General features: G+C 40.5%; 5 protein-coding genes across 6 annotated transcripts; 1 reads left to right on the plus strand and 4 right to left on the minus strand.

Moving 5' to 3' along the window:
• Positions 1–2,477: 2,477 nt before the first annotated feature.
• Positions 2,478–5,629, minus strand: mrpl24 (mitochondrial ribosomal protein L24). The gene is made up of 6 exons (XM_035182411.2): positions 5,524–5,629; positions 5,106–5,292; positions 4,461–4,556; positions 3,921–4,024; positions 3,541–3,671; positions 2,478–3,022 (listed from the first exon to the last, which is right to left on the minus strand). Exons 2-6 carry the CDS (start codon positions 5,286–5,288, stop codon positions 2,886–2,888), a joined length of 651 nt encoding a protein of 216 aa, XP_035038302.1. The 5' UTR covers positions 5,289–5,292; positions 5,524–5,629; the 3' UTR covers positions 2,478–2,885.
• Positions 5,630–6,380: 751 nt separating this feature from the next.
• Positions 6,381–12,196, minus strand: LOC118124520 (hepatoma-derived growth factor). Of its 2 annotated transcripts, none has more exons than XM_035182414.1 (6): positions 11,736–12,196; positions 9,776–9,852; positions 9,352–9,490; positions 8,886–9,044; positions 8,620–8,775; positions 6,381–7,055 (listed from the first exon to the last, which is right to left on the minus strand). In XM_035182414.1, exons 1-6 carry the CDS (start codon positions 11,820–11,822, stop codon positions 7,050–7,052), a joined length of 624 nt encoding a protein of 207 aa, XP_035038305.1. In that variant the 5' UTR covers positions 11,823–12,196; the 3' UTR covers positions 6,381–7,049. The 2 variants fall into 2 exon arrangements, with proteins under 2 accessions (XP_035038305.1, XP_035038304.1); XM_035182413.1 differs by having other exon boundaries at positions 6,381–8,202.
• A 1,544-nt stretch (positions 12,197–13,740) lies between these two features.
• On the plus strand, positions 13,741–18,258 carry prcc (proline rich mitotic checkpoint control factor). The gene is made up of 7 exons (XM_035183088.2): positions 13,741–14,551; positions 14,637–14,684; positions 15,050–15,526; positions 15,901–15,987; positions 16,109–16,255; positions 16,573–16,638; positions 17,063–18,258. The coding sequence occupies exons 1-7, from the start codon at positions 14,264–14,266 to the stop codon at positions 17,147–17,149; spliced, it is 1,200 nt and encodes a 399-aa protein (XP_035038979.1). The 5' UTR covers positions 13,741–14,263; the 3' UTR covers positions 17,150–18,258.
• A 1,475-nt stretch (positions 18,259–19,733) lies between these two features.
• mrpl9 (mitochondrial ribosomal protein L9) lies at positions 19,734–22,447 on the minus strand. The gene is made up of 7 exons (XM_035183089.2): positions 22,183–22,447; positions 21,441–21,600; positions 21,205–21,329; positions 21,061–21,114; positions 20,826–20,927; positions 20,591–20,674; positions 19,734–20,318 (listed from the first exon to the last, which is right to left on the minus strand). Exons 1-7 carry the CDS (start codon positions 22,258–22,260, stop codon positions 19,986–19,988), a joined length of 936 nt encoding a protein of 311 aa, XP_035038980.1. The 5' UTR covers positions 22,261–22,447; the 3' UTR covers positions 19,734–19,985.
• Positions 22,448–23,040: 593 nt separating this feature from the next.
• Positions 23,041–25,112, minus strand: LOC118124905 (transmembrane protein 272). The gene is made up of 6 exons (XM_035183110.2): positions 24,952–25,112; positions 24,805–24,870; positions 24,666–24,716; positions 24,390–24,581; positions 23,486–23,759; positions 23,041–23,343 (listed from the first exon to the last, which is right to left on the minus strand). Exons 2-5 carry the CDS (start codon positions 24,863–24,865, stop codon positions 23,497–23,499), a joined length of 567 nt encoding a protein of 188 aa, XP_035039001.1. The 5' UTR covers positions 24,866–24,870; positions 24,952–25,112; the 3' UTR covers positions 23,041–23,343; positions 23,486–23,496.
• Between the last annotated feature and the right edge of the window lie 446 nt (positions 25,113–25,558).

Genomic DNA, 25,558 nt, shown 5'->3' on the forward strand with positions numbered 1-25,558 from the left:
AGCTCAGATCAAGTCAGTCGAGAGCAGCACTGACATTTAGTTTAAAGTGTCTTCAGATGTCCTGGAGATGATCACAGATCCAGAGCTTAATTCCACTTATCATCTAGAATCGTGTCTTTGAGTGAGCGAACGGCAGCGATAAACAAACAATAACACCTTTGTTGCTGACTCCGACACGTGCAGCCAACGCCACCAGGTGGGATCCATTAGTTTACGTGGCTGAAGTGTGACTCAGCTAAAATACAGAGCACAGCCGCCACTTTATTTTTATGCTTTCCCTAATTCTGCTTGAGTCATGTTCGGTGGTTGCGTTTCACTGGGTGACCAGAATTACTGTCAGCTCACCACAAAGTAGGAGATTCTTAGGACTCAGTCTACCTTGCACAAGCTGAGACGACCACAAGTCTGGGCTTTTGTGTGTGTGAATGGTGGGGGGGTGGGGAGAGGGAATACAAGAAATGAAGCAACACAAAGGTTCCACTTCACTCAGAGTCACACTTCACCTTCATGTAAATCCCTCAACTCAAATCCATACAGCACTGATGCAATGACAGGAAAGACGAACAGCTTCTGAATCATTTTCCCCTCCTATAAAAGCAAAAACCTCTAATCCCAGTTTCCGCTGACTGGCTGTTTTTTTTTTTTTTCCATCATGGATGCAGAGTGGCAGAGGCAAACTGGCACCGGGGCGGACGGGTGTGGGAAAGCTGCTCCGCTCATCGGCCAAACCAACGGCCCTGCCATGCTTTGTGCATGATGCTGCTGCAGCCGCCAGAGAGTGAACCGCCGCTGAGAAAATTTGACGCAATTTATTTTGTGACACATCATTTCTTTTAGGGCCAGAGTCTGGAAACAGGGTTAGTTGCTTCTGCAGCTGGAGAATCTGGCAACAAGTTCCCCTCAAGTCTTTATGAAAATCAATACTCGTGGTTAACCAGCGAGGAAAATAAGACTTCATGTATTTCATAAGCTGCCTCTGCCTCATATATCATTGATAAAAGTACAGCTGAGGACATGCTTAAAAAAAAAAAAACTGGGTATTTCATTGACAGATATATATATTTATAACTATAGTGGGATATTTAAAGTTTTTCTTTATGGGATGCCATTACATTTAAATGTGAAAAATGCTATTTAATCATAGCCAATAACCAAATTCTCCACAGGAACCTAACCACTAAATACAGCTTAGTCACCAAGCATGGGAAGTTTTACATTTTACAAAACGTCATTGTATTCTAAAGATTCTTTTTTATCTCTGGTTAAAAAATATTTGATACCGTTATATTATTAAGGTCTAAAACCTCCCTTGAATTTAATAATATAAGAAAATATCTACTCCATAGGATGCAGAAATCTGTGAGTGACGTTCAGCCCTAAATCTAATAACAGAAATATTCCAGTTAAATTTTATCTCTCATGTTCCCCTACTCTTTAATATAATTGCTTATATTGACATTATAGATTTGAACTGCAGGCTAATAACATATAGTTTAACCTTGGTTTCCTCCCAATCACACACATCTGCAGGATAAAAAAAAACAACAGTTAAATCTTAAATCTAAATATACAGCATGAATCTTTTTCTCATGCCACCCTGGTTGTTTTTCACCGTAGGGTAATAAATTCATGGGTGAGGTCATATTTGAACACTGATGCTAAAAATGTCTCAGATCAAAGGGATACATGCCAGTGTATAAAAAGTCAAACGAGGTGAACGTTGTTGAAACGGTCCGGTCTGTATAGTCTCCTTCTCCACAGTTTCCCAGACATGTTGGAAAAACACAGATTCATTTGTCTTAAGGTTTAAGTTTTGGAGAGAAGCTGGTCTCGGCTTCTGTAAAATAATATGACTATTTTCAGCCTTGGGAACGATTCAGTCATTTCCATTATCAATCCTGCCAATAGCAACCAGTGTAACTTTTACAGTCTTCCAGTTCCAGACTCTACTTGAGTGATTCACTGCCTCAGGGACAAAAGCTTCTGTATTGTGGGAACTTGCATGAACATCAGCATCAACCAGAATTGACTGCTGTTCTCCAGATGTTGGATTTGGATTACAAACAAATTTCACATTTTCTCCAACATCTTAGCCTCTTTGTCTTTGTTAATGGCACGTATGAATATTAATAAAGAATTGGCGTGGATGTTGAAACACAACTAGATAGGAAGGTAGGTAGGAGGAAAGCTAGGAAGGTAAGTGGGTAGGTAGGTAGGAAGGAAGGAAGGTAAGTAGGTCGGACGGTATGTAGGAGGGTAAGTAAGAAGGTAGTTAGGAATTTATATAGATGGGTAGGAGAGCAACTAGGAAGGTTGGTAGGAAGGTAAGTAGGTTGATAGGAAGGTAGGAAGGAGGGTGGGTAGGTTAATACTTTATTGGTTCAGAGGGAAATCCAGGCATCCAGCATGTCCCACCTGAGTGCATGCTGTCTTTGACGTAGCTTAGTCAAACTTGTAATAATTGAAAACACCTGGACTGTTTGTGAACAGCTAGAGCTCGGAGATTTATTTATTTATTTAAACTTTGCAAATTGACATCGTGTGTTACTCTTAGAAAATATGAAGTAGCTCAATTATAATACAAGCCAATAAAAATGATTCTTTAATGAGACATTTATTCATGGATTTACAAAAACAAAATTTAAGTTAAATGTTTGTTATCAGTGGTGTTTGCACATCTGTTTAACCTCCAAGCATTTTTACAGAGCTATCGTTTCCTTACTCGTTTGTGCGTTGCACCAGGATTTTACCGTCCCACAGCCAAACAGATTCTATCCTGACATAACATCATTCAGCTCGACTTCAAACAAAAACAAGGTATCTTCAGAGTTGCTGTGAAACATGAGTATCATGATGTGGGGAGTGAGTGTCTTTGATTTCTCTGGTCAGTACCAGTAGGATCTTCTGTTTCGCCTGTTCTCCTGAATACCCAGTCTCTCCATGACCTCCTCCTCCAGCGTTTTGAGGGACGGTACAAAAGTCTTTTCTAGAGTGTCCTCAGGACTTGTGTCTTTGGGACCATCTGTGAGGGTAGAGAGGGGGAAAAAAGCAGATCACTGAGAATAAAAAAAATATGCTCATACGGTCAGAGTTGTTAAAACATTTACTGTAACAAGCAAGTTTTCTAAAGCATTTTCTTAAACATAAAACAATTCTAACTTACTGAAACTGACGTACTGGGAAAAGACAACAAAATCTAATCTGCAGTGCCAGACTAAAGGAACGTGAGCCAAAACAAAGTCTAAGTAAATGGAGTGATGCGTCACTGGAAAAACTAGTTGGAGAGTTGCTCAGCATTGTTAAAGGGTTGTGGTCCTCATGTGTCCTTTAGTACAGAATATTTTTTTCCATATTAAAATAAAGGCTCCATCTGTATCACTCTGAAGCCTATTCCTGGAATTCAAGTCTTCACACATTGGAAAGAAATGGATGGTATTATATGCTCACTACACATGGACTAAACAGCAACGGTTTTGGGTCTTAACAAGAAATACTCGTCCAATCCACCCACCCACCACACACCCACACACACACACACACCTTTCCACTGCTCTGGCACGATGCCGTCTCGTCGCTGCACAACAGGCTTAGGGATGATACGACCCGTCCTCAGAGACACTCGGACTCTGTCACCCTCCTCAGTGAATTTCCACTCCACTTCAGTGGGCTTCCTGGGGATCGATGTCAGTACGATAAATCAGTCTGTTAAGATACCAACTATCCGGTGCATTTATCTGAATAACACTGGACTGTGGTTCAACATTCAGGAGTCGGTGTAGAGAATAAATCAAATATGCATCAACTATAATACAAAGACATTAGAAATACAGATAACATTGAAAGACCATCTAGTAAAGGGACCACAACTTATGAGTGGTTTGCTTGTTGCAAAGATCCTGAAATGGGTGCACATGGCGTACCTGTCGGAGGGGTCAATGAGGGCGACATCACGCAGCAGGAGGGGAGCCTCGCTGGCAATGTAGTTTCCACGATAATCCCCCGTGCGTCCGATGAACCTGTGATGCTAATGCACAGAACAATACTTTACAGTTGGTTAAGTCAAAGGTGCCAAAATGGCTTTTTATGGTTCATTCTGTCAAGAGCTGCACCCTAAAAAACTTGACCCCAGACATCTGGCGCCATCTTGTGGAGCTAGAAAATAAATACATAGAGTTTTACAGTGGTCAATCAAATGAATGACCATTGAAATATGTCTATTAACTTGGTGAAATTAGCAGCACCCTCTATAAGTTTGTTTATATGTGGGTTTAAGTACCTATCAGTACTTTGTGTCGAGAGTACAAATACATCAATCAACACCATGTACACTCAGATACACTAAAAAAATCAACTCTTACTGTTAGAGAAAGACAGAATTAGTGGTGGTATGAGATTTTTAAGTCAATGTCCTAGAAGCAAAGTCCGTCCAGTTCTCTCTGAGGGAATCGTTCCATCCTTACTGTGTTCAGTCCTTCCAGAATAACCCAGTTTCTGTGCCTGAAGACTTGGATCACTTTCCCCTGCTTCCCTAGGTCCTTCCCTGCGAGAATCTCCACCTGGGAAACAAAAGCAGATACTTGACTCTGAGTTGTATGATCATCTAACTCTTACTTTAATCAAACAAGGTTTAAGTGATGTGAAACATGACGTCCTGCAGTCACATCCACTCGATTCTCTTGGAATAACGATGCACAAGTGGACAGAGGAGAACTGGTGCTGTATTAAAATCCAGAGGGTCACACTTTTTCCAGTTTGCTACTTTGCAGGAAGTCAAGTGATAAATTCATGCCACTATTTTTCAAGCATCTTAACTTTACTGTTGGTGCCCTAAAAGTTTGCACACTATGTCTGTAGAGGCAGCGTTTTTGTGGACAGCTGATCACAGTGATATAAAAACACTTGGAGGTAGACTTGAATATTCACACACCTTGAATATGATGGTTAACATGTCTGTGTGAGACTTATTTGAACAGACATGGCACAGAAAGGAAAATGTCCACATGATCTGTCATTTAAATGGTCTCCACTCAGAGATCTGATCTGATGACCTTACTTGACTTTTCCCACTCAATGAACATGATTCGGTTGCGGGTTGAGTTTCTCACCATGTCCCCTCGGAGAACAGACCAGTCCTCCGGTGCGATCGGCTCCACGAACACCTTCCTCCTCTTCTTCCCCAGGGGATTCAGCCTTTTAGCGGCCGCAGTCCACGGCCTGTTGGTGCCGTATCGGTAATCCCTGGGCACAATAACCCGGACCGCCATCGACAGGAGCGCGGTCAGCCTCATGGTGCTGCACGGACAAGACAAACCAAAGCTCGTGGGTTCACAACGTGAAGTCTCCAACCCAGGCTAGGCTAACGTTAGCTTGCGGAGCAGCTAGCTAACATTAACGTTGCGCTGCTGCGGGTAAACAAACACAACTGTGTCCGGAAACACGTAACACTCCAATGAGACTGCTACTTGTGTTTTTACGGAACAATGTTATTATGAATGAGAAATGAGAAACGTAAACTGAACTGACCCTCTGTTGACATCAATGTCACATGCAGCAGCAGAGCTGTGCCGACAGAACCTGTGTCTGCAAGGCAGCGCCACCTACCGCACAGGAGGAGCTGAACTGGATTCACGCATGCGCGGTTGCAAGACAAGATTGAAGTTTGGGCAGGATCAGGATTCAGACTAATGAATAAATGATTTATTACCCACGACAGGCTTTACAACATGCATGTACAATGAAAATGAAATAAAAAATACACACACAAAACACATTTTAATGCCAGAGTGATAACTAAAAGTAAACCTTCATTGTGCTTTAGCAAATCAGACAGTTTACACCCCTAAATATGCAAAGGACATTTACGTAACACTGAGTTAAAATAAATCAGATGTTAAACAAGCTACACCAGGAGAGATAACGTCCAAAGTTAACTAATCAAGTTCCATACATTAAGGGGGGTTGTTCCTCAGCTCATTGTGCAATGTACTAACTATGTGATAATTTAAGCCAATGAACCTGTGCTTTTCACTGCAACTTTGGAAGCTGGGAAAATAATTAATATTTACCACAAAATGCTAGATGCTTGAAATCAGATGTTGTCATGAAATATAAGTGCTTACAATAATGCTTTATAGCCTTGAAGTGGAAGCTTCACAGATGAAGATGTAGTTTTTTTAACCTAAATATGGTGAGATCCAGATGTTACAAAAGGGTAATTTAACATGGATTTATAACATGAAACTGAACGAGGTCTGAAAAGCATCATTGCAGGAAACCCCATTTTAGATATGATTATCCGAGGTGTGTTGCAGACAGAGGAGGTGAATAATCAACAATACACAAGCATGATTTATTGGTTATAAACATGACAAACAAGAGGGTTTTTTGTAATCAACTGGTTTATTAAATGGACTGGCAACTACAACAGTAAACTAAAGAGCAGATTAAGATGAATGGCAGCTTCCAAAAGTAACACAGAAAGCTAAACCAAGAATTACACTTTATACCAAATTATACCTTCGGAATTAACAGCAGATCTGAGTGGGGAACTGAGAGCATTTCATATTTTGAAACTACTGGTGAGGTGATAGGTGGGTGGCCATCTTTGACACGACAGCAAGAAATTGTTTCACTTTTATGAGCTGTGATTTCCCTTAAGATTCATAATTTGATCAACTGTGGCCTCTATTGCCGAATACAGAACACTGAAGCAATGACTAGGACATCCAAGTAACGTGGTGAAAAGGCCAAGTATTTTATGATAAAAACAACTTGTACCTTAAAATTTACAGACAGCGGAAAATAACACCACATATTAATCACATATCGAAGTTTGAACAGGTCAAAACAAATGTTTGAATAAAACACATTAATAACGTCACAACTTTGTTTCACAGCCAAAATAATAATAATAAGACCACTGAAGTAAAACAGACCCATGTTCCAGTTCAAAGGGCCAGAAAAGAAAAAATTCAAAAACTTCAGATTTACAAATTGTTCACTCTGTAGATTCTCAATTGAAATGTTGGTAACAACGTCAACTACGTATTTCAGAGCTGAAAAAGAAACAGATTTTGGTTAAAACCAATTTTTTTGTCCACAATTACATCTCCAGTATCAGGCAATGGCAGCATGAATGTGAGCTAAACAGGAAATCATAAAAAGATGAAACCGAGAGTTGACTTGATGGATGCGAAAGAAATTTGCCAGATCATTTCTCCAGAAAAAGTGCTGGCTTAATTTTTTTCCCCCCTCAAAAATACCATCACTCCACCTTGACGTGAAAAGTTTCAAGACGGAGCTCAGACACATCAACATTCAGGAATGTCTTTCTGCCTTCAATCATCATCCGTTTAAGAAATGTACACAGGGACTGTTTAATCCTTAAATAGTTCTTCTGAAATTGGGTTTACATATTACATAATCAATACACGTTCAAAAGCCCAGCAGGCCACACGTCGGATCCTGTGCGATTAATCACATAATTTGGTCACCTGCAATGAAGCAAACTATGATGCAACAAAACCTGCTCATTAAAAACAGCAAACTAGTCTGATTAACGGGGCAGGGAAAATAGAAAATGCAGATTTTATGTCCTATAAGTGAATAAATGATTTAAATGAGGCTGAGAAGCTACATGAAATAAAAGAAAGTAAAACATGTATTTTTTTAACTAAAGCTGAGAGCGTGGGTGAAATTTTGTTCTTTTTTCCCCTGTACAATATCCATGTTTTAAAACCATCAAACGGGAAACTTTGTCAAATAAATCTAAATCTTTTAACTTTTTTTCCTTCTTGTTTTTATGTCATTTACGATATTTTCAGTGTTTATTCCCTCTAAAATGAAAAAAAAAAGTTTTGACACCTAGCATTTAGTCTTTGTTATGATGTAATTGCACTTAGAAATAAAAAATATATACACACCAAAATCCCATTTATAAATGAGCCTTAAAGTGCTCAGTTCAATTGTTTGAAATCAGATTAGCAAACTTTTTTTGTTTCAGGATATATGATATCCCAAAAATGGTAAATGAGGATTTGCTTTTTCTCTCAATACAAACACTTCGGTTGTTTAAAATTTTCCTATGAATTAAACAGCTGAAATCTGGTATCCTGCAGTGAACCATGTTGATGCTTCCACTCCGAGCATCAACGGTTCTTCGTTTTCTTCTGTGACTTGATGTTAAGCACTGTCTGTCACGGGCTGCAGAGAGAAGAGTCCAGAGCCATTAGCAATAATTACAATCTCTAATTGTTTCATTTAAGTACCTTTGACAATCCACAAACAGCTGTATATGTAATTTTAAATTGTCACAATATTTTGGTACGGTCCTTAAATGTCTAAATACTATAACTTTAAAAAAATTAAATAACTACTTGTATTATACTGAGGATAATGCATTTACTGATGTAAAACAGGTATTGTTTTAGATTGGAGAGCTTTACATTGTAACAGCTGCTCATACAGACAGTGATGCATGTTGTGTTGTTTGTAGCCTTAATGTTGCTAAGCTAGCGAGTTTCTAATGCTTTTTGGTTTTTCCCCGTTGCTTTTAAGTACAAACCTGTAGATGGACAAAACATAAGAGTTAGTAAAGAGTTAGTCGGTCAACAGTCTCACCTTATCTGCAGCGTTTTCTTGGGCCTCGGGTTTTGACTCGCTCTGTGAAGCAGGAGCAGTTGCCTTTGCTCCGGCCACATCGTTGAGCTTGGCCTCCGTGTTAGACTTGTTGCTGTCGCCTTCCACTCCTGTATCCTTCGGCCGCTTCGGAGATGCCTACCGGGTGAAGCGTCACAGAGAAGGATCGCTCCGATATGAATAATGACGCTCGTCAATATGACGCTCTGTACTTGAGACTGGGTACAAACGACAGGCTCAAAACTAACCTCTGTGGACTCGTCTGCTTTTCGCTTGGTGCCTCCCCTCTCGTTCTTCTCGTCGATGACCAGGGCACCTTCATCCTCATCACTGCTGCCCTCTGCATCGGCTTTCTCTGAACTAGCTGTATCCGCTGCTTCTTCTGATGCGTTGTCCTTCTTTGATGACTGAAGGCAGAGATTTCAATATTAGTGAAGGGAAAGAAAACTAGACCAACTGGATGGACTCTCAAAGAGGATAAGAAGAGTGAAATGTAATTTGGTTTTATAATAGACATACAGACATGAAGATTACAGTAGTACTCTGTGCAGTTTATTTGTAAACAAACAGAAGTTCTGATAATCATCAGTGGCTTCAAATCTTGAGGAGTTACAGTCACTTGTTGATCAGTGCAATAATATAAAACCATTGGAAGGGCTGCATATTGTGTTTTACATGCGTCATCTATCCTTCCTCTCCTAAACATCCACCCACCTCGTAGTCTTCATGCGTGACGGTGGGGTTGTTCTCAATCTCCCAGAGTCCCTCAGCAAAGCCTTTCCTCTTGTTTTGTTTCCCAAACTTCTCCTTACATTCGGTGTAGGGGAACAAATCCTTGGCCCCCAGGAACGCCCTATAGTGGTTTCAAAAATTACTCAGTATACTTTTCACTTTGTTTTACATATTAAATTCATTGTGTGATCTACATAAAAAGAATAGGTGATGATTCTGGCCAGTTTAAGATATCTTGTCTTTTGTGTATTAAGGAAAATTAAGTTTAATTGATGAAAGATCTATGAGTCAAACTATTTAACAAACAAACAAAAAACAATGAATGGAATTTAATGAAAGAATGAAGATATTTCTGCCATCATTAAGACTTGGAACAAGGTTGACATCAGTGAATTAAAATACTCACGTCTCGTGTGTTCCAAAGAAAAACACCTGGTACTTGTTTGAGGGCGACTTCACTGCTCCTTCAGGTAACTCATCAATCTGAAAATCAAGACCACAGCCTCTTAAAAAAGGACACAGATTAATCAAAAACAATCAAAAGTGTCTCTGTGTGCCATTTCTGAGAATCAGCAAGAATGGATTATGAATGGAGAATCTAAATTGTTGACCATTCATTTGGGATTTTAATGCTGAATTGGGCTTATATGACAGGAGAGTCACGCAGATGCAGCACAAGAGTTATTTTAGCTTAACAGGGTCTTTCTGGCGACAGTACGATCCCCTCTAATTCAACCATTTGAGCCCAGTGAGAGCAGGGGTCACTCGGCTTTTCGCTTCCTCCTTGCAGTTCACTCTTTGTCTCCACTGCTCTGCAAACTATTTGTTTGTGTTTTTTTTTAAAGACACAAACGGCACAGGAAAACACTTGTGATGACCATGCATGGCGTCCGTTGGCCTCTGCCGGTCGGGCCTTTCCCAGATAGGGGTGAGGATAGGTGGGGCAGGGCCTGTGGCCTGCGGAGTGAGGCAAGGCTGATAATACTGATTAAAAAAAGGGAGGGAAGAGGCACAAACCAACACTTAGAGTCACTTTATTATTTTAGGTGATAGCACTCATTCATTACTTTGCATTTAGAGGCACTCTTAATGAACCAAAAGTGATTTTTTTCCTGCTCCGTCCCACCTGCAGAATAACACAATACGATACGGCATTGGTTATTGCAAAAGGGAATATCTAATGCTGATGTTCCATCTTTCAATACCTGGTTGGCAGAAATTTAGAGTTTGCTCCATATGGGGAGCATAAGATATTATATTTCCCTTAGCTCTGCAACCTTTGACAATTTTATCGCTGTCTTATCTGTCAAAAAGGGTCTTAAATATATATATATTTATTTATATACACACACACACACACACACACACACACACACACATTAATGTAAGTTTGATCACGTAGATGTGTGGACAATAAAAATATCACTATGACACTAAGTAGGTATTTAAAATCTTCCTTTCCTTTAAAACCACAGCTGCTTGTTTATAAAATTTTTAAAAAAGGTGATAAACAAACACTGACTCAAAGTGGAATCCATTGTTGCCCTTTCAATTGCACATGACAGATGTGGTTGGGGATTGCATGTCGTTTGGTTTTTTTAATTGCAACTTTGGCTCTACATCCCTGTGGTGCTAGTCCCTATCTATTTTGGTTATTAACAAATAATTAAGGACACCTTGTTGTTATTTTGTTATCATCAAACTCTGACTGAGGCTGCACTTTACTGGAAACTCAGAGTAACTAACTGGGTAAAGTTGATTTGAACAGAAAACACGTTTCACCTATGACGACAAAGGCATGTTTACAAAGTAGCTCAGCATATGGCAACACAAGTAGCCATGTGTAGCCCTGTGATGAACCCCTTCATTAAAAATAACTCTTTTAGCACTTAGCTAAGTTTCAGCTGAGTGTAAGTAGCACGTGTTTGTGAAGGGAAATTGCCTTTTATTTGATAGCCTAGCTTAAATGCTCTGTTTGAGGGCTAAAATTAACATCAGCCCAACAGGCCCCCGGGAGACCTGGGTGGCATGTGAAGAGGCAATGTTGGTAGCAAAGAGCAGCTAGCAGCAGTGCTAACATCTAGCTAGCAGAGCCGGTTAATGAAGCGTCTGGTTAACACAGAAAGAAACGTGCTAATGTCTGCAGGAGGCTGGCTGTAGCTGTGTGTGTGTCTGCCTGAGTGTATATATGTGTGTGTGTGTGTGGATGCTGGGCAACGTTAGCTAACGCCGCCAAGCTAGGCTAACTCATGGTGGCTAACTGGGTTGAGGCCTCGCAGGTAAAACAGGTGAAATGGCAGAAACTCTGAAATGAAAACAAAATGCTAAAGCTAACAAAACCAACAGATGAAACATGGGGCTCTTACCCTCGCGGGCCAGTGTGGGTACCCCTTCATTTTAGCGAACACGAGATCTCCAGGTTTGTATTCCTTCTGCCTGTTGGACCTCGGCATGTCTCTGGCTTCGCGAACTCAGATATACGTGTATTTAAAACACAATGGTGCTTTTTAAATGTGCTAACGGAGGCGGATTAGTCAACAAACGAGCCACAAGCGTCCGTTTGTCAAATCAACCAGCGGCAGGAAAACTGGAGCGAAGACGCGGCGGGCGACTCGTGGGTTTTTTCCGCGGATCCTGAGGAGTGGGAACCCCGGGCCGGTGTCAGCGGGACCGATCCGACGCTCGGTTCAACAACGTCTTTACTGAAACGCTGAAATGATTTGGTTATTCCCGCAAAACGCTCGGACTGTTTGGGTTTGAAATAAAAACCCGCTTCCTCCAGCCGAGCGACACCGCCCCCAGAACCCGATGAAGCTGCACAGCGAGCGCCCCCTGTTGACTCCACAAGGGAAAAACTAAACAAAAACCCACCAGCGCAAAATTCTACGTGAATGAAATTTATTTTGGAAAAATTCATTTGAACTCAAATCAAATCATTACTTTACTTATGTTGCACCTTTCACTCAAATCAATTGCAGTTCAAAGTGACAACATGTTTTAAAAGGATTCATAACTTCAGAGACCAATCATAATGTTAATAATAAAGTTTATTTATGTAGCACTTTTTGAAAGTGCTTTGACAGCAAAGCAAGAAAAATATAATAACCATCAGCAGGATGCAATGAGACAAGGAGGCCAGAAAACCACGTTTAGGTGGTCGGAAACAAGGTTGTGTTCAAATTAAATGAATAAATATAGAGCCGTGTCACATGAAAACTTCAACACATAAAAGCAGTAAAATGACAAAAAAAATAACTGAAAAGAAAACGATAAAAATACAACATCACATAAAAGCATATAAGAAATGATTTAAAAGAAGTCCTCTTCTAAGCCGTTCCCTGATGGCAAATGCACAAACACTTCAGTTTTCAACCTTGACTTTGGAACCAATGCACTCATACATTGTCAAAGCTTACAAAGTAAATGATAAGAGATTATACAATAGTAGTGTAGTGCTTTATAAACTAATGAAAGGATTTTAAAATGAACAGGCAACCAGTGTGGGGACTTTAAAAGATATGTATAATGTGCGCAGTATTCAGAATCAACTGTAGCTGATTTGTGGTGTTTTTTTGGTAGATCAGAAAGGAGAGCATTGCAGCTAGACTCTAGCCTGCTGGTTATGAAAGCATGCAACTAACATTTTCCCTTTATTAAGGTCTAATAGGCCTCAATGTGCATGGCTGGATGAACCCACTTGGAAGCACCGGGGCAAAAATGAGCCCTTGGGCCCTATACCCCCCTTTCCTCCCACTACCTTTACATTATGTGCAGATTCCCTATACTGCGGACAGGTCCATGTGAAATTTCTTTATCACTGCAGGATGCCATCTGGCAAAGTGAAAGCCGATGTAAATTGGCCTTTTGCCTGAGAGTATTGACTCTGAGATTAATTTAAATTCATTTTAGAGATTATCCTGAATATGGTTTGTGACCTTGGAGATTTTGCATCCCAAAGAGCCAATGTTTTGGATTGTTTTCCCCCTGAAGAACAGAATTTAAAAGATATGTATCACACCCATCCACTGCCCCAAGATAATTTTTATCAGAACCCAAAAATGTATTGATTGAATTGAATTTGCCTTAAAGCAGTTAAATGTTACTATATTATAATACTACATAATACTGTATCTGCTTTCAATATAAGATAATGTGATGTTTTTATCTTTACTGTGTTTGAGGTCCTTGCATAGTGCTATACAAATCCAATGTTTTATAATTATTATAGAATCTAAAAATGCCGAAATCATATTCTGCAGAACTTCAGTTTGGTTCAACTGTTTCACATGCCGTCAGTTGATGTTGTTGCACATTCGGTCCGCTGGGGGGCGGTGAAGCTGTTGGTCTCCTGAAATTAAACAGACGAAGAAGAAGATGCTGCGCGGAAACCTGCGCAGTTGTTTCTTCGATCGTGAACGATGGAGATGAATGTTTTGATGGAGTCTCTGGACTAAGTGGACATATTTGCTGGCGTAACAACAAACTACAGTCTTTGTTTTGTGATGTGTAACTATACCTGCTACATTCGCCGATGTGCAATAACAGTTAAAGACAAATACAATCTGACAAAGCAGGAAGCTAACGGTTAGCTAAGATCGTTTACGCGGCGGCCTAGCTAACGTTGTAGCTAACTCTGTGAAGTTGGGACAGTCCTTTTTAAATGTTGAGACTTCTCTGAGAGGCCCTGCTTTATTCTGCTGTTACCCACAATACAGCAGCTCCACCTGGGATCCATTCACTGTCACCGTGGCTCTATGAAAGAGAAACCGTAGCTTGAATCCTCCACGCAAAACCAGCGTGAGCCCAACGGCTTTTTGATCCGTATCCAGGGGAAGTGGTCATCCCATGTCCACGAGCTCCTGCCGATTAATACTCTGTAACAGCGTCAGTAAACATGTCTTTAGTCGCGTATGGCAGCAGTGATGACAGTGACTCAGAGGAGACCTCCACCTCTGCAGCCACGCAGAGCAGAGGCAGCTCAGGAGGGCGCTCATCTCTCCTGTCCGCTTCCAAAAGGTCTGCAGGTAGAAACGATGGACCGATCCGGGAGACCAAGACCAAGCCTTCAGCTCAGGACAGCGCGTCAAACGACGGCCTACACCTTCAGCTATCCAGTCTCCCCAAACCCAGGAAGCGAACAGAGGCTGTCAAGATCACTGTGCCACAGATCCAGAGGAAAGATGTGAGATCTGAGATCATTGCACATTGTAGTTCATGTGGTATGTAATGAGTTTGTCATTCATAATCTTTGTGTTTCTTGTCCATAGTCTGATTCTGATGATGACGAACCAGTAAAGAAGAAACTACAACCTCAGGTAAGAAAATCTCACTGTGACAGGAAACCCCCCAAAAATGTCATAACCTCTCTATCCCGGATAATACAAGAATATTTCAGCTTTCATCTCTGACCTTTTCTTAATCATATGTGGATTGTGTAAACATGATGTAGTGTTTGTGTGTGATCATAAACAGTGTACGGTTCTCATGCCAGCCTACATTTAACCCGTCTACCTCCTGAGGTTCTTTTCACCTTTTCAACTCTGTTAACAAGGATACAAATACATAAAAGGGAGGAAACAAGTGACACATAAATATTATAAAATTCTATTTGCATAGTAAATTCGACAGTGATTCCCTGAATTCACCGGTCCCCTTTCTATCCATATCTTGTCTCCTCCAGAGTGCTGGCTCAGGCCTGTCCTGCCTTCTACCACAGCCCAAAAACCTGACAGTGAGGGAGATGTCCAGACCCTTGATTCCCCACACACTCACTAAAAGACAAGAACCCAAAGGACCTAAGCCTGGAACGCCTGCTCAGGGTCTGCTCGGTTCTAGTGCGTCTCCTTCTGCCATCAAAGCAGCAGCAAAGTCGGCTGCCCTGCAGGTGGCTAGACAAATAGCCACCGACGACCCAGATGAGGAGGACATAACCCCACAGAACTACTTCTCCCTAAACGAAAGCTCCCAGCCTCTTCCCGCAGTCATCCCAAGCTTAGACCCTGAGCCAGTAGCCCCTGCAGAGCCTCTTCCTATCTCACCTGCTGATGAGCCTGGTCAGTCTGATGCCCCTCTTGACTTTGGGGGCAGCCAAGAGGGAGCCGGTGCATGGGGGGGTCCATATCAGCAGCCTCTGACAGGTCCGGGGGCTTTCCCTCAGGTAAACAGTATTTGCGTCTTATAACCATACGACCTAATTCTTCAGAATGGCTTTATACTCAGATTACATGCTGTTCCAATAATACATGCTTATTTGAACTATTGATTTGGATGAGCCACATTGACATACAAAGAGTCTGCTTATAAGATCTGAGTGCTCTCATGGAAACCTTCACTGCTGAGTCATGCATGATCCTGCAGTTATCTATTATCATTGTACAAGAGTGACACATTCAAAAATACAAGTGTTCCTTTCCGTGCATTATAATCCATCATACATATTCAGGCCTTCATGCTGCAGTATTTATACCAAAGAGACCAAAGAGGACAATCACCATGCCACTGACATCCTAAACCTTTGTTTTTCTTGGGCAGGAATTCTATGATTACCAAGATCCGAACCCTGCATTGTCAGAGGAGGGTGAAGAGCCTGGACAATCTGCCATGTTTGATGATGAAGCGGTAAGAAGTGCACTGCTTTTTTGTCTCATAATTGCAAACTTGGTTGGTTGTCATGCCTGTGTTGTGGGGCTGTGACATCTGTGACTCCTCAATGACTCTTTTTCTTTCTTTGTCACTTCAGTTCATGCGGCTGCAGGGGAAAAGAAACAGAGGCAAAGAGGAGGTGAAGTTTCTGGAGATCAAGGGAGACGACCAGTTGAGCGGCAACCAGCAGTGGATGACGAAGAGCATGACAGAAGAGAAGCAGAACCGTCAGTCCTTCAGCAAGGTGACCTGATCTCTGTCCCTGTGGGAGTTGGCTGCATATTAACCACGTGTAGGCTCAGATCTGACAGGGTTGGAGCATATTCTCTTGATGTTGAGGCATTTGCCCTGTTGCAGAGGGCTTGTTTAGTCTTTCATTAATAGAGGGACAGGATGTTGGATGCATTTGATACATATAGTTGTTCTCATTTGACTCATGAAATAGCATATAAGACAAACATTCATGCAGGTTTCACTAGGTGGACACATAATTACAAGCAGGAAGACTTTTGTATTGTAATTTTGAAATAATAATTGTAATTTCTTCCTATTTTCCTGCAGAAAAAGGGAGAAGGACCTACAGGACAACAGCGGCGCAAACACCAGATAACATATCTCATTCACCAGGTCAGTAAGACTAAAGCTCAAATGATATGCGACATATATTTGATGTAGATTTCATCATGTGTTCATATGTAAATCAGGGCCTACAAAGACTAACACGTATAATTTGAAATAGGCTTTTTGGTCAGCGTATCTTGTACATATTGTACTACCAAAATTATTTTTTTCATCTTTTTATCCAGATTTGTTGATATTTTCTTTGCTAAACTGGTTTCTCCCTGAAATTTGTCGACAGGCATTTCTAAATTATATCATGAAGTTTGAAATGTAATAATAACAGATTAAACACCGGATCATTTCTTTTCCCTCAGAAAAATGTCATACTTTTGCTAAGAAGTAATGTTTTCAATTCTTCACCAGTGTGAAAGGCATTATTTGTATGACATTTAGTTTTGCGAAAATTTCACTGTATTTCTTTTATTCACAGGCGAAGGAGCGTGAGCTGGAGCTGAAGAACAGCTGGGCCGATAACAAGTTAACCCGCCGGCAGACCCAGGCCAAATATGGTTTCTAAATGCTACACTGTGGACTCTTGGTGGCATGTGGAAACGCTGGATCAGAAAGTAGAAGTAGTTCCAGATTCCTCAAACAAAGAAAAGGATGTGTTGGGGGGGGGGGGCGTAAAAATACCTTACTACAGATTTTTCCCTCTTGCCCTCAATCCACTTTTTGGTCGACTGACAAGTTGCTACTCCCACAGTGAAACTCCAGTTACAGACTCTCCTTTTGACATTAGTTTATCTTAAATGAACCGCAACTTCACTTATTTTCTAAACCGGCACTATACCTACAAACTGTACAACAGTGCAACAGTGTTTTTAAGGTTATCTTTGGTCAGTCGGTGGTAGATAAGAGAAGATGTGATGTGATCTGGCCATTACAAATGTTTTCTTTTGAATGTTTATGCTTCCTGTTCATTTGATTGTGAACATTAATGTATGATTCCTTCTTTTTGTGATGTCCCAATAGGTTTGGTTTTCTGGCAATAGAAACACAGATACATATTTATACACTGAATCAACAACTTTGTAGAGAAAAATAAAGATGTTGTAAAACAAACACGTTGGTTGATTTCCTTGCAAAAGTTTTTCATATGTTTTTCTTCTTAGTTATCTTTATTTTGTAATAAATAAATTGCCAGAGAACCAAACATGCATTTCTGTCTAAGCGCTGATGCAGCTCAAGATCCAGCTTTCTTTTTAACATCTTTCAGGACGTTTACCTCAGTTTTATGTGGCTGAATCCAGCATGCATCTTTCAGGTTCAGTACTTTGCTCAAAAATCCCTGTAATTGCTCTACAGTCCTGAATTGATGAGTTCTCTAACAGTACTTGGACCCCCAAGATCCTGATGTTTTATTAAACCTGGTTGAGAGGAGGCTTGTACTAGATTTCTTTCTGCTGCTCCAGTTTTAGACAAATCTGGTTTCAAAGTGAATTAGAAATATCTATGCATGTGGGTTGTCCACTGCCAGTACACCAGAATGTTTTAAATACGCTGAGGGGAAATGCTTTATTAGTTGGAAACTGCTGGAAAAGACCATATTTGTTTACCTTAGACTTTTGTTATGTGTGTTGTGCCGTTAAAATTTGATCAATAAACTTTTCCTTTCCTGGCTCCGTACCTTTGACGATCACAGATTTTAAAATTATTACTAGAATCACGATGCAGGCATTACACATGGTAACATATTTAAATCATGTTAGACTTTTAATTTCCCATGAGTTCTTAAACACAGCAGTTTCCTTTCATTTTAAAGGGTTAGGGTTCCTTTTCCTCGCTGGGCTCCTGATAGTCATCGTACATGATGAACATTTCTTTCATCTTCTGCAGTTCTTGTCTGCTCCTCTCTTCATTCTCCTTTGCCCTCAGTTCTGCAAGCTACAGCAGAAAATTCATCAGTTGATTGTCGTTCATCTCGTGAGCCATTACGGTCTTTTCCTCGATTTACTGCACTGTTGAGTTTGGTTGTTCAGGTGATTACTCTGAATATGTTAACCCTTTGATAAACAAGCTATACAAACCCCTTGATAGACAACATGGGTCAAAAATGACAGAGTAACAGAGTCTGATTCTGATGACGAACCAGCAAAGAAGAAAAAAGCTAGTTACAAATAATTGTAATTTCTTCCTATTTTCCAGCAGTTCGGTCAGCAAACAGCAGGTTTCTTTTCCGAGGTCAGCAAGTCTAAAGCTCAAATTATACTCAGCATCTATTTGATTTCATCATGTGCTAATACGTAAATCAGGGCCTACAAAGGATTATTTGAAATTGGCTTTTTGGTCAGCGCATCTTGTACATATTGTACTACCAAAATATTTGTTATCGTCTTTCTGTCCAAATTTGTTGATGTTTTCCTTTAAGACGTATCTGGCTCAGTTTTCATTTTAAAGATTTAGATTTGCTGAGCTGGTTTCTATTCAGATCTTGGAATTTGTCTGTGAACTCACTCAGCTTTTGGCTCCTCTAAGGAGAGGCATTTCTAAATTATATCATGAAGTTTGAAATATAATAACAGATTAAACACTATCATTTCTTTTGCCTCAAAGAATTTCATACTTTTGCTCAAAAGTAATGTTTTCAAATCTTCACCAGTGTGAAAGGCATGATTTTTATTGACTGCATTTCTTCTATTCACAGTTCATGGAGAGTTTCGAGGACACTAGTAGTGAAGATGAATGTATGTTTCCCTTCTTCTAACCAAGGGGTGGATTTTCCGGCAATAGAAACAAAGATACATAATTATAAACTGAATCAACAACCTTGTAAAGAAAAATAAATTTGTTGGAAAACAAACACGTTTGTTGATTTGCTTGCAAAAGTTTTTCATATCCTTTTTTCATCTTAGTTCTAAGCGCTGATACTATCTATGCATGTGAGTTATCCACTGCCAGTACGCTAGAATGTTTTAAATACGAGGGAAAATGCTTCATTAGATGTAAACTGCTGGAAAAGACCATATTTGTTTACCTTAGAACCTTTTGTTATGTATGTTGTGCTGTTAAAATTAAGTTTTCCTTTCCTGGCTCCGTACCTTTGAAGATCACAGATTTTTAAGTTATTAATAGAATCACATTGATGCAGGCATTACACATGGTAACATATTTAAATCATGTTGGACTTTTAATTCTCCATGAGTTCTTTAACACTGCAGTTTCCTTTCATTGTAAACCTTTATGAAAAAAGTCCTTGATAGTCTCCCATAGGATGGCACAGGCTACAGATTACCTTTTATTTTCACTGTTTTTGCAGTGGTCTTAAATTGATGTTGAACATTTTATGCAGGTATCATGTGTATTATAGACAAACAATCCATTGAAGTTGTGTGGACATCTTCATTTTAAGTCCTTTAGTCTTTTTTGGGGCTGTCACTAGGCGGTGCTGTTGTATCTTGAGTGGTCTGTGTAGTCGAGGTCGTTTCCTGAGCAGCAGAAGCTCCTGCTGAGGCTGAATGTTCACTAACTTGACTCACAGAGTCTTTACCAGCGTCAGCCTCCACTGCTGCCTCAGAAACTGCCTCTACAAGAGCTTCATCTTCTTCAGCAGCCTCTGCAGTTTGTGCAGCCGCCGCCTCCAGCTGCTGCTGCTGCTTTTGTCTCTTCAACTGCCGCTGGTAAGTTGCAGATGGGTCTTCATATGGCATCAGTGACATCGGGACACGGACAGTGTTTATTCCATTGACCTAGATGATAAAAAATATTAAGATTAAGAATTCTGGCAGAACAACAGCAAAACCTGCTGTCAAGTGAGGCAAAAAAGTTGCTTTCTTGGTTTGGAGAAAAACTAGTTAAACTCCAAGGTAACTAATTTGAAAAAGTTTAAATCTAAAGTTATATGTGGCTGTTGCATTTTGCAATAACATAAAAACTTTTTTTCTATCAAGCTGCATTATAAATGTGATAACCCTAACCCTGAAACTAATCATTAAAGCTTAGAGCTACATGAATTTCTTACCGTCACTTCACACCAATAGTCGCCCAACTCCTTGATTGGCTCAAATGGAAGACTCAGTGTATGAGGTGGCATGACAACTCCCAGCTAAGAAAAAGGTATTTAGAAAGTTAGACAATGTCAGAGACACTTGTCAAACAGCCCATTTCTTACAAGTATTATAATCCCCTACGCTATATAATGTAGCGTAGGGGACATACAGTTAATATGAGGATGCGAAAATCAAAGACCGACATACCTGCTTGAGAAACTGTCTGCAGACGACCTCTTTAGTGAGCTGGAATTCCTCAGAGGGCATTTTGATAATCTTCAGCTTTGAGCGTTTGAGGAACTCTATTGTCTGTAAGAAAAACCTTTGTTAAAAAACTGACCACTGTGGATCTGCTGTTACTTTCACTTGTTAATACCTGTGCCTGAGGTAGAAGACCCCGGTTGTGAGGAGGAAAGTCTTTGAAGGGTGAAACACAACTCACCATTTGTCCAGTGCGGGTTTGGATTCTGTCCTCTGGTCTCCCCTCACGCAGAAGCTGTGGGTAGAAGAAGGTGATAATGAATAATTTAACTCTGAGGTGTAACGTGATGGGGGTAATGAAACAACATCATAGAGCAGTACACACTCTTAGCTCCTCCTCGAACATCTGTTTGTTCTCAGGTGATGAATACACTGCGAGAGCCTGTGGCAGCAGCTTGTTTCTGCCGATTGATTTTTTCACGAACACGGTGTCTCCTCTTCCACCGAGCTCTGTCACAACAAACAAGACATGTTAATGGTGCAAACAGAGGAAAATAGGGATGTTATGTCCCCAACAATGCTGATGTTCATTGATCAGTTAAATGCACTGAAGATACTCACTCGGTACAGTCTGAGTCAGAATGAGCTCCATCTTCTCCTTGGGAGCGTTTTTGGTGTCTTCAACTACCTTGTAGACTCTGTGCCTTCGAGGGGTGAGCCTCGGCGGGCTGCCTATTTTAGACAAGGGGACCTTCCACCATCGCTCCACCACAACTGTGTTCTGTGGAAACATCAGGCACCAGAAAATGACGTCACACACTTTCAAGTCTTTTGTCGTGTCCAAGTGAAATACTACTTTTTTTTAAAGAGTGACCTATGGCCTGTGCAAAGCTTCAAGCTATTTTACAAACAGCCCCACGAATAGTAGGTTGATTGGGTCGTTATCATCACAGTTTTGGGCAGAACCGTCTCAGATCCTATTGAGGTTTGGTGATTTGAAGAACCAATGGAACCCACATGTTATGTTTCCTAAAGATCCTAATTAGGATTTGACACAAAAAGACCCTGTAGTAAAAATGGAAATAAAGTGGAAATGGTCACTGACGATGGAGGAAATCTACTTGATGGAAAAGCTGATACACATTGTGAGAATGCATTAAGTATACTTAAAAAGATTATAATAGTCTTTGTAGGATCACTGCATTGGGTTTAACTGGACTTGTCTAATAATAAAGACGGCTTTTGTTATGAGACCAAGCTTAGAGTGAAAAACACATAATAAATAACCTAATATTTACATCCGGGTGTAGTTGTACTGTTGTGTTACACGGACAGGTCCTGGATCAGGTTCACAGTCACTGACCTGAGCAGGCGTCAGAGAGAAGCTCCGGACAGAAGCAGTGAGCCCGTCGTGAAGGACGCGGCGGCCTGAGCTCCACATGTTCCCTCACCGCCGCAGACAAACACGATGTATCCTTTTTATACAGATGAGTCACCACAAGGTTAAATATCGTTCTCAGTGTGTTTAGTAAATCCTTGAGTTCGTCAGCCTGTCACCGACAGAGTGACCGCAGCAAACACGTTAGCTGAAGCCAACCAGCGTCGCTTTGTAGTGACGCCGAAGGACCCCAAGCACCTACAATAGCTGCCCCCGAACAAAGCCTGCAATTTAAGTCACCACTTTGGAATATTACATTACATTTCATTTAGCTGACGCTTTTATCCAAAGCGACTTACAATAAGTGCATTCAACCATGAGGGTACAAACCCAGAACAACAAGAATCAAGAAAGTACAATTTCTTCAAAAAAGCCAAACTACAGAGTGCTATAAGTAAGTGCCATTTAAGTGCTGCTAAATTGTTAGTTTAAAACTGTATTCAAGGTATAGTCGGAAGAGGTGTGTTTTTAGTTTGCGGCGGAAGATGTGTAAACTTTCTGCTGTCCGGCTGTCCATGGGGAGCTCATTCCACCATTTAGGAGATGGAATATGAATATGATCCATGATAGATGGATGGATGGATGGATAATGAAAAATTCTTCCCACTCATAAATACTGTTCTGTACATAACTGCCAGCATTTCTTTATTCAAACCATCTACCTCAACTCATTACAAATAACTATTGGCGGTAATGAGCAGATAATCCTTGCATGTTTACTAGTACACAGGATTCATGGAAAATATTAATGGGATAAAGAATATTCAATGAAATACACATAAATGATGCAAACAACATACAAAACTTTAATTTTCAAGCAAGAAAAACAGCATCATTCACTGAAAGAACAATCTCTCACACAATGGTTAACCATATAAAAACTCAGTCCATTTAGGTTTCATCACAATACTGGATCGATATTAGCTGCCACTAGATTATGTAACATTTCATCCTCTGCTGGTTCAAATGTTTACTGTCTGACGGGAGATGCGATGTGACAATGCCGTTGTGTAAGAGTGATGTTTCTGCAGCTCTTACATCTGACCACATTAGTGTGGTGCAGAAAAAACAGAACTGCCACGTGAGCTGTAACAGAAAAACAACATGTCGTTATGTTGTGAAATATTCATACCTTTGAAAATACACACACACACACACACGGGAGAGGGTGCAGAGCAGAATCTGTGTCATTACTGTCCACATTTTGGAAAAGTTTGACTACACAAACCTGGATTTAATTCACACATCACCAGCTGCGGTTTCCTCCGTTTTGCTTGTTGTGCCATAGAACGTGTTGCGGTTGGGTATCAAATGGCGTCTGGCCCTCACAGTCCTGCAGCAGATCAGTGCAGCGAAGCAAGTGCCGATGACCAATATGAGCATCAGAAAGACCCACGTGAGGGTGGTGACAGCAAACGCATACTGGAAGGTCGTCTTGTGGCAGTACTGGGGTTCTCCTGGTGTGTAGCTGGGAGGATAGACAGAGTAAACCCAGGTGGTGCCTGCAGGGAACAGACGGCACAACACTGACATCAATTTCAACTTCATTTTTGAGTTGAATCGACATCGAATTGCAACCATGAAAAACTTCTTTCTCATTCAGGTTTTTTTTTTTTACGAGTGATGGCGTTTTTCTGACATCGCTACAACAGATTATTATTAGATTTTTGTAAGGGGTGAACACATCAATCTCCAACGTATCAATACTATGATGCAGTTTAGTTTACAATTGTTTTCTTATAATTCTTTAGATTTTTTAAAATTCTATTCATTTTGTTTCATGTAGATTAAATAGTTGTTTCAAGGAAATTCGTCTGGAAATCAACATCTAATGAACATATTTATATAAAAAAGCAGCGCTCACTTAAAACAAGTGAGAGGAGCACAGAAAATAAGGTAAATACAGAAATTCTCTCATATAAAATTCCATCTTACAGTAACAAGAAGATAAAGAAACATGCGTTTTCAGGGGCCTTTAACAGTGGTTGTCACCAATTTAGTCACAAATACTTCATGTTTTAGAGAAACACATTGAAAACAAAGATTTGAGACAAAGTTTTCTAGTTTTTTTTGTGTTTTAACCATCATTGAAAAGCTAAAAACTGAAACCTCTGTCTCACATTTTCTCCCACCTGCAATGAACCAGAAGAAACTGAAGATGTACATGAAAGCCATGCACATCAAATTCAGGGTGGAGAGTGTGCCTTCCCTCCTGCCAGTCCTGATGTAGGTCAGAGCAAGAGAGAGGAGGGTGGCCGCTCCCAACGCGATCAGGAAGACAGGAATGCCGGGTTGTACTGGACAACGGTGCAGATGTGTGGCTCCTGCAGAAAAACATGATTATTGAAATTTCGACAAAAGCATAAGATGCCACCTTCTGCCAAAAATAACATCATAAAAACACCTACCCAGTCCAATGCCTGCAATCATAACCATCCACCAAATAATATTCACCACAACTGCAAGAAAGACAGAGAGTTAGCAGGACAGTAAAACAGATAACACAATGTGAAAGGAAGTGAATGTGATAGAGGACAGGACTCTAACCAAGTGCTGAAATCAACACAGGATTTTCGGGAACATATTCATCTTCTGGAGACGGATTCATCTTTGCTGTAGAGAAAGAGGAGATATGAAATAAGTCATTAAACATCAAGGAGAAGATCTGCAGCAGCAGCAGTGTTATGCTCCTACCTGTTCAGCTGTGAGTGGAGACACTTTAAAGCCTTTTTCTTCTTCCAGGTTTCACTAAATGTACAACGATGCACCAGTCGGCATCAGAGTTGACACTGGGCAGGATGTTAAGACACGACGTTTCAAGCTAAAGTATTTCGACAACTGTTTCGCAAAACATCTCTGAGGAGGAACTGCTGATAAAACGTGTCACTGTTATCTGATATAAACGAGCTGCAAGCAACGTGCGTACTAAGCCACAAAACATTCGTGAGATGTCGCAGGACAGACTCTATGGTTCACTAGTTAGATTACAAAGTGAGGAAATCATGTATTATCAGTTCTCATCAGTGTGGCACGAAATACTCAGGGTGTAGTCATCACAAACTTTTTCCTCTAATATTTTCAGTGTAGCAGCTGGACACAAAAACACCACAAAACACCAAGTGGTAACTGATGAGGTAATGTCTCAGGTTGTGCACAATTCCCCCTGAGGCCACAAACATATTTATATAATTTTCTTATGCACTGAGGCCCTCCCCAATACATGTCAACACAAGTTAAAGAGTCTTTTTTCAAAACGTTCAGTAAACTAATGAATGTTTTTTAGAAGTAAGAGTAAACCTAA

The sequence above is a fragment of the Hippoglossus stenolepis genome, chromosome 17 (assembly GCF_022539355.2).
Source record: "Hippoglossus stenolepis isolate QCI-W04-F060 chromosome 17, HSTE1.2, whole genome shotgun sequence".
NCBI classification, from domain to species: Eukaryota; Metazoa; Chordata; class Actinopteri; order Pleuronectiformes; family Pleuronectidae; genus Hippoglossus; species Hippoglossus stenolepis.

What these genes read in the sequence shown, in the direction of transcription:
- mrpl24 (XM_035182411.2), bottom strand. Translation starts at nt 5,288, where the DNA reads ATGAGGCTGACCGCGCTCCTGTCGATGGCGGTCCGGGTTATTGTGCCC. An exon ending in TTCTGGAAGGACTGAACACA is followed by an intron (nt 4,025 to 4,460) that starts GTAAGGATGGAA and finishes TCTGTGCATTAG; the next exon opens with CATCACAGGTTCATCGGACG. An exon ending in CTCATTGACCCCTCCGACAG is followed by an intron (nt 3,672 to 3,920) that starts GTACGCCATGTG and finishes ATCGATCCCCAG; the next exon opens with GAAGCCCACTGAAGTGGAGT.
- mrpl9 (XM_035183089.2), bottom strand. Translation starts at nt 22,260, where the DNA reads ATGTGGAGCTCAGGCCGCCGCGTCCTTCACGACGGGCTCACTGCTTCT. An exon ending in TCTCTCTGACGCCTGCTCAG is followed by an intron (nt 21,601 to 22,182) that starts GTCAGTGACTGT and finishes ATGTTTCCACAG; the next exon opens with AACACAGTTGTGGTGGAGCG. An exon ending in TCTGACTCAGACTGTACCGA is followed by an intron (nt 21,330 to 21,440) that starts GTGAGTATCTTC and finishes TTGTTGTGACAG; the next exon opens with AGCTCGGTGGAAGAGGAGAC.
- LOC118124905 (XM_035183110.2), bottom strand. Translation starts at nt 24,865, where the DNA reads ATGAATCCGTCTCCAGAAGATGAATATGTTCCCGAAAATCCTGTGTTG. An exon ending in TGTGTTGATTTCAGCACTTG is followed by an intron (nt 24,717 to 24,804) that starts GTTAGAGTCCTG and finishes TCTTTCTTGCAG; the next exon opens with TTGTGGTGAATATTATTTGG. An exon ending in GATTGCAGGCATTGGACTGG is followed by an intron (nt 24,582 to 24,665) that starts GTAGGTGTTTTT and finishes GTTTTTCTGCAG; the next exon opens with GAGCCACACATCTGCACCGT.
- prcc (XM_035183088.2), top strand. Translation starts at nt 14,264, where the DNA reads ATGTCTTTAGTCGCGTATGGCAGCAGTGATGACAGTGACTCAGAGGAG. An exon ending in AGAAGAAACTACAACCTCAG is followed by an intron (nt 14,685 to 15,049) that starts GTAAGAAAATCT and finishes TGTCTCCTCCAG; the next exon opens with AGTGCTGGCTCAGGCCTGTC. An exon ending in TAACATATCTCATTCACCAG is followed by an intron (nt 16,639 to 17,062) that starts GTCAGTAAGACT and finishes TTTTATTCACAG; the next exon opens with GCGAAGGAGCGTGAGCTGGA.
- LOC118124520 (XM_035182413.1), bottom strand. Translation starts at nt 11,822, where the DNA reads ATGCCGAGGTCCAACAGGCAGAAGGAATACAAACCTGGAGATCTCGTG. An exon ending in AAGCAGACGAGTCCACAGAG is followed by an intron (nt 8,776 to 8,885) that starts GTTAGTTTTGAG and finishes TTCACCCGGTAG; the next exon opens with GCATCTCCGAAGCGGCCGAA. An exon ending in AAGAAAACGCTGCAGATAAG is followed by an intron (nt 8,203 to 8,619) that starts GTGAGACTGTTG and finishes TTCTCTCTGCAG; the next exon opens with CCCGTGACAGACAGTGCTTA.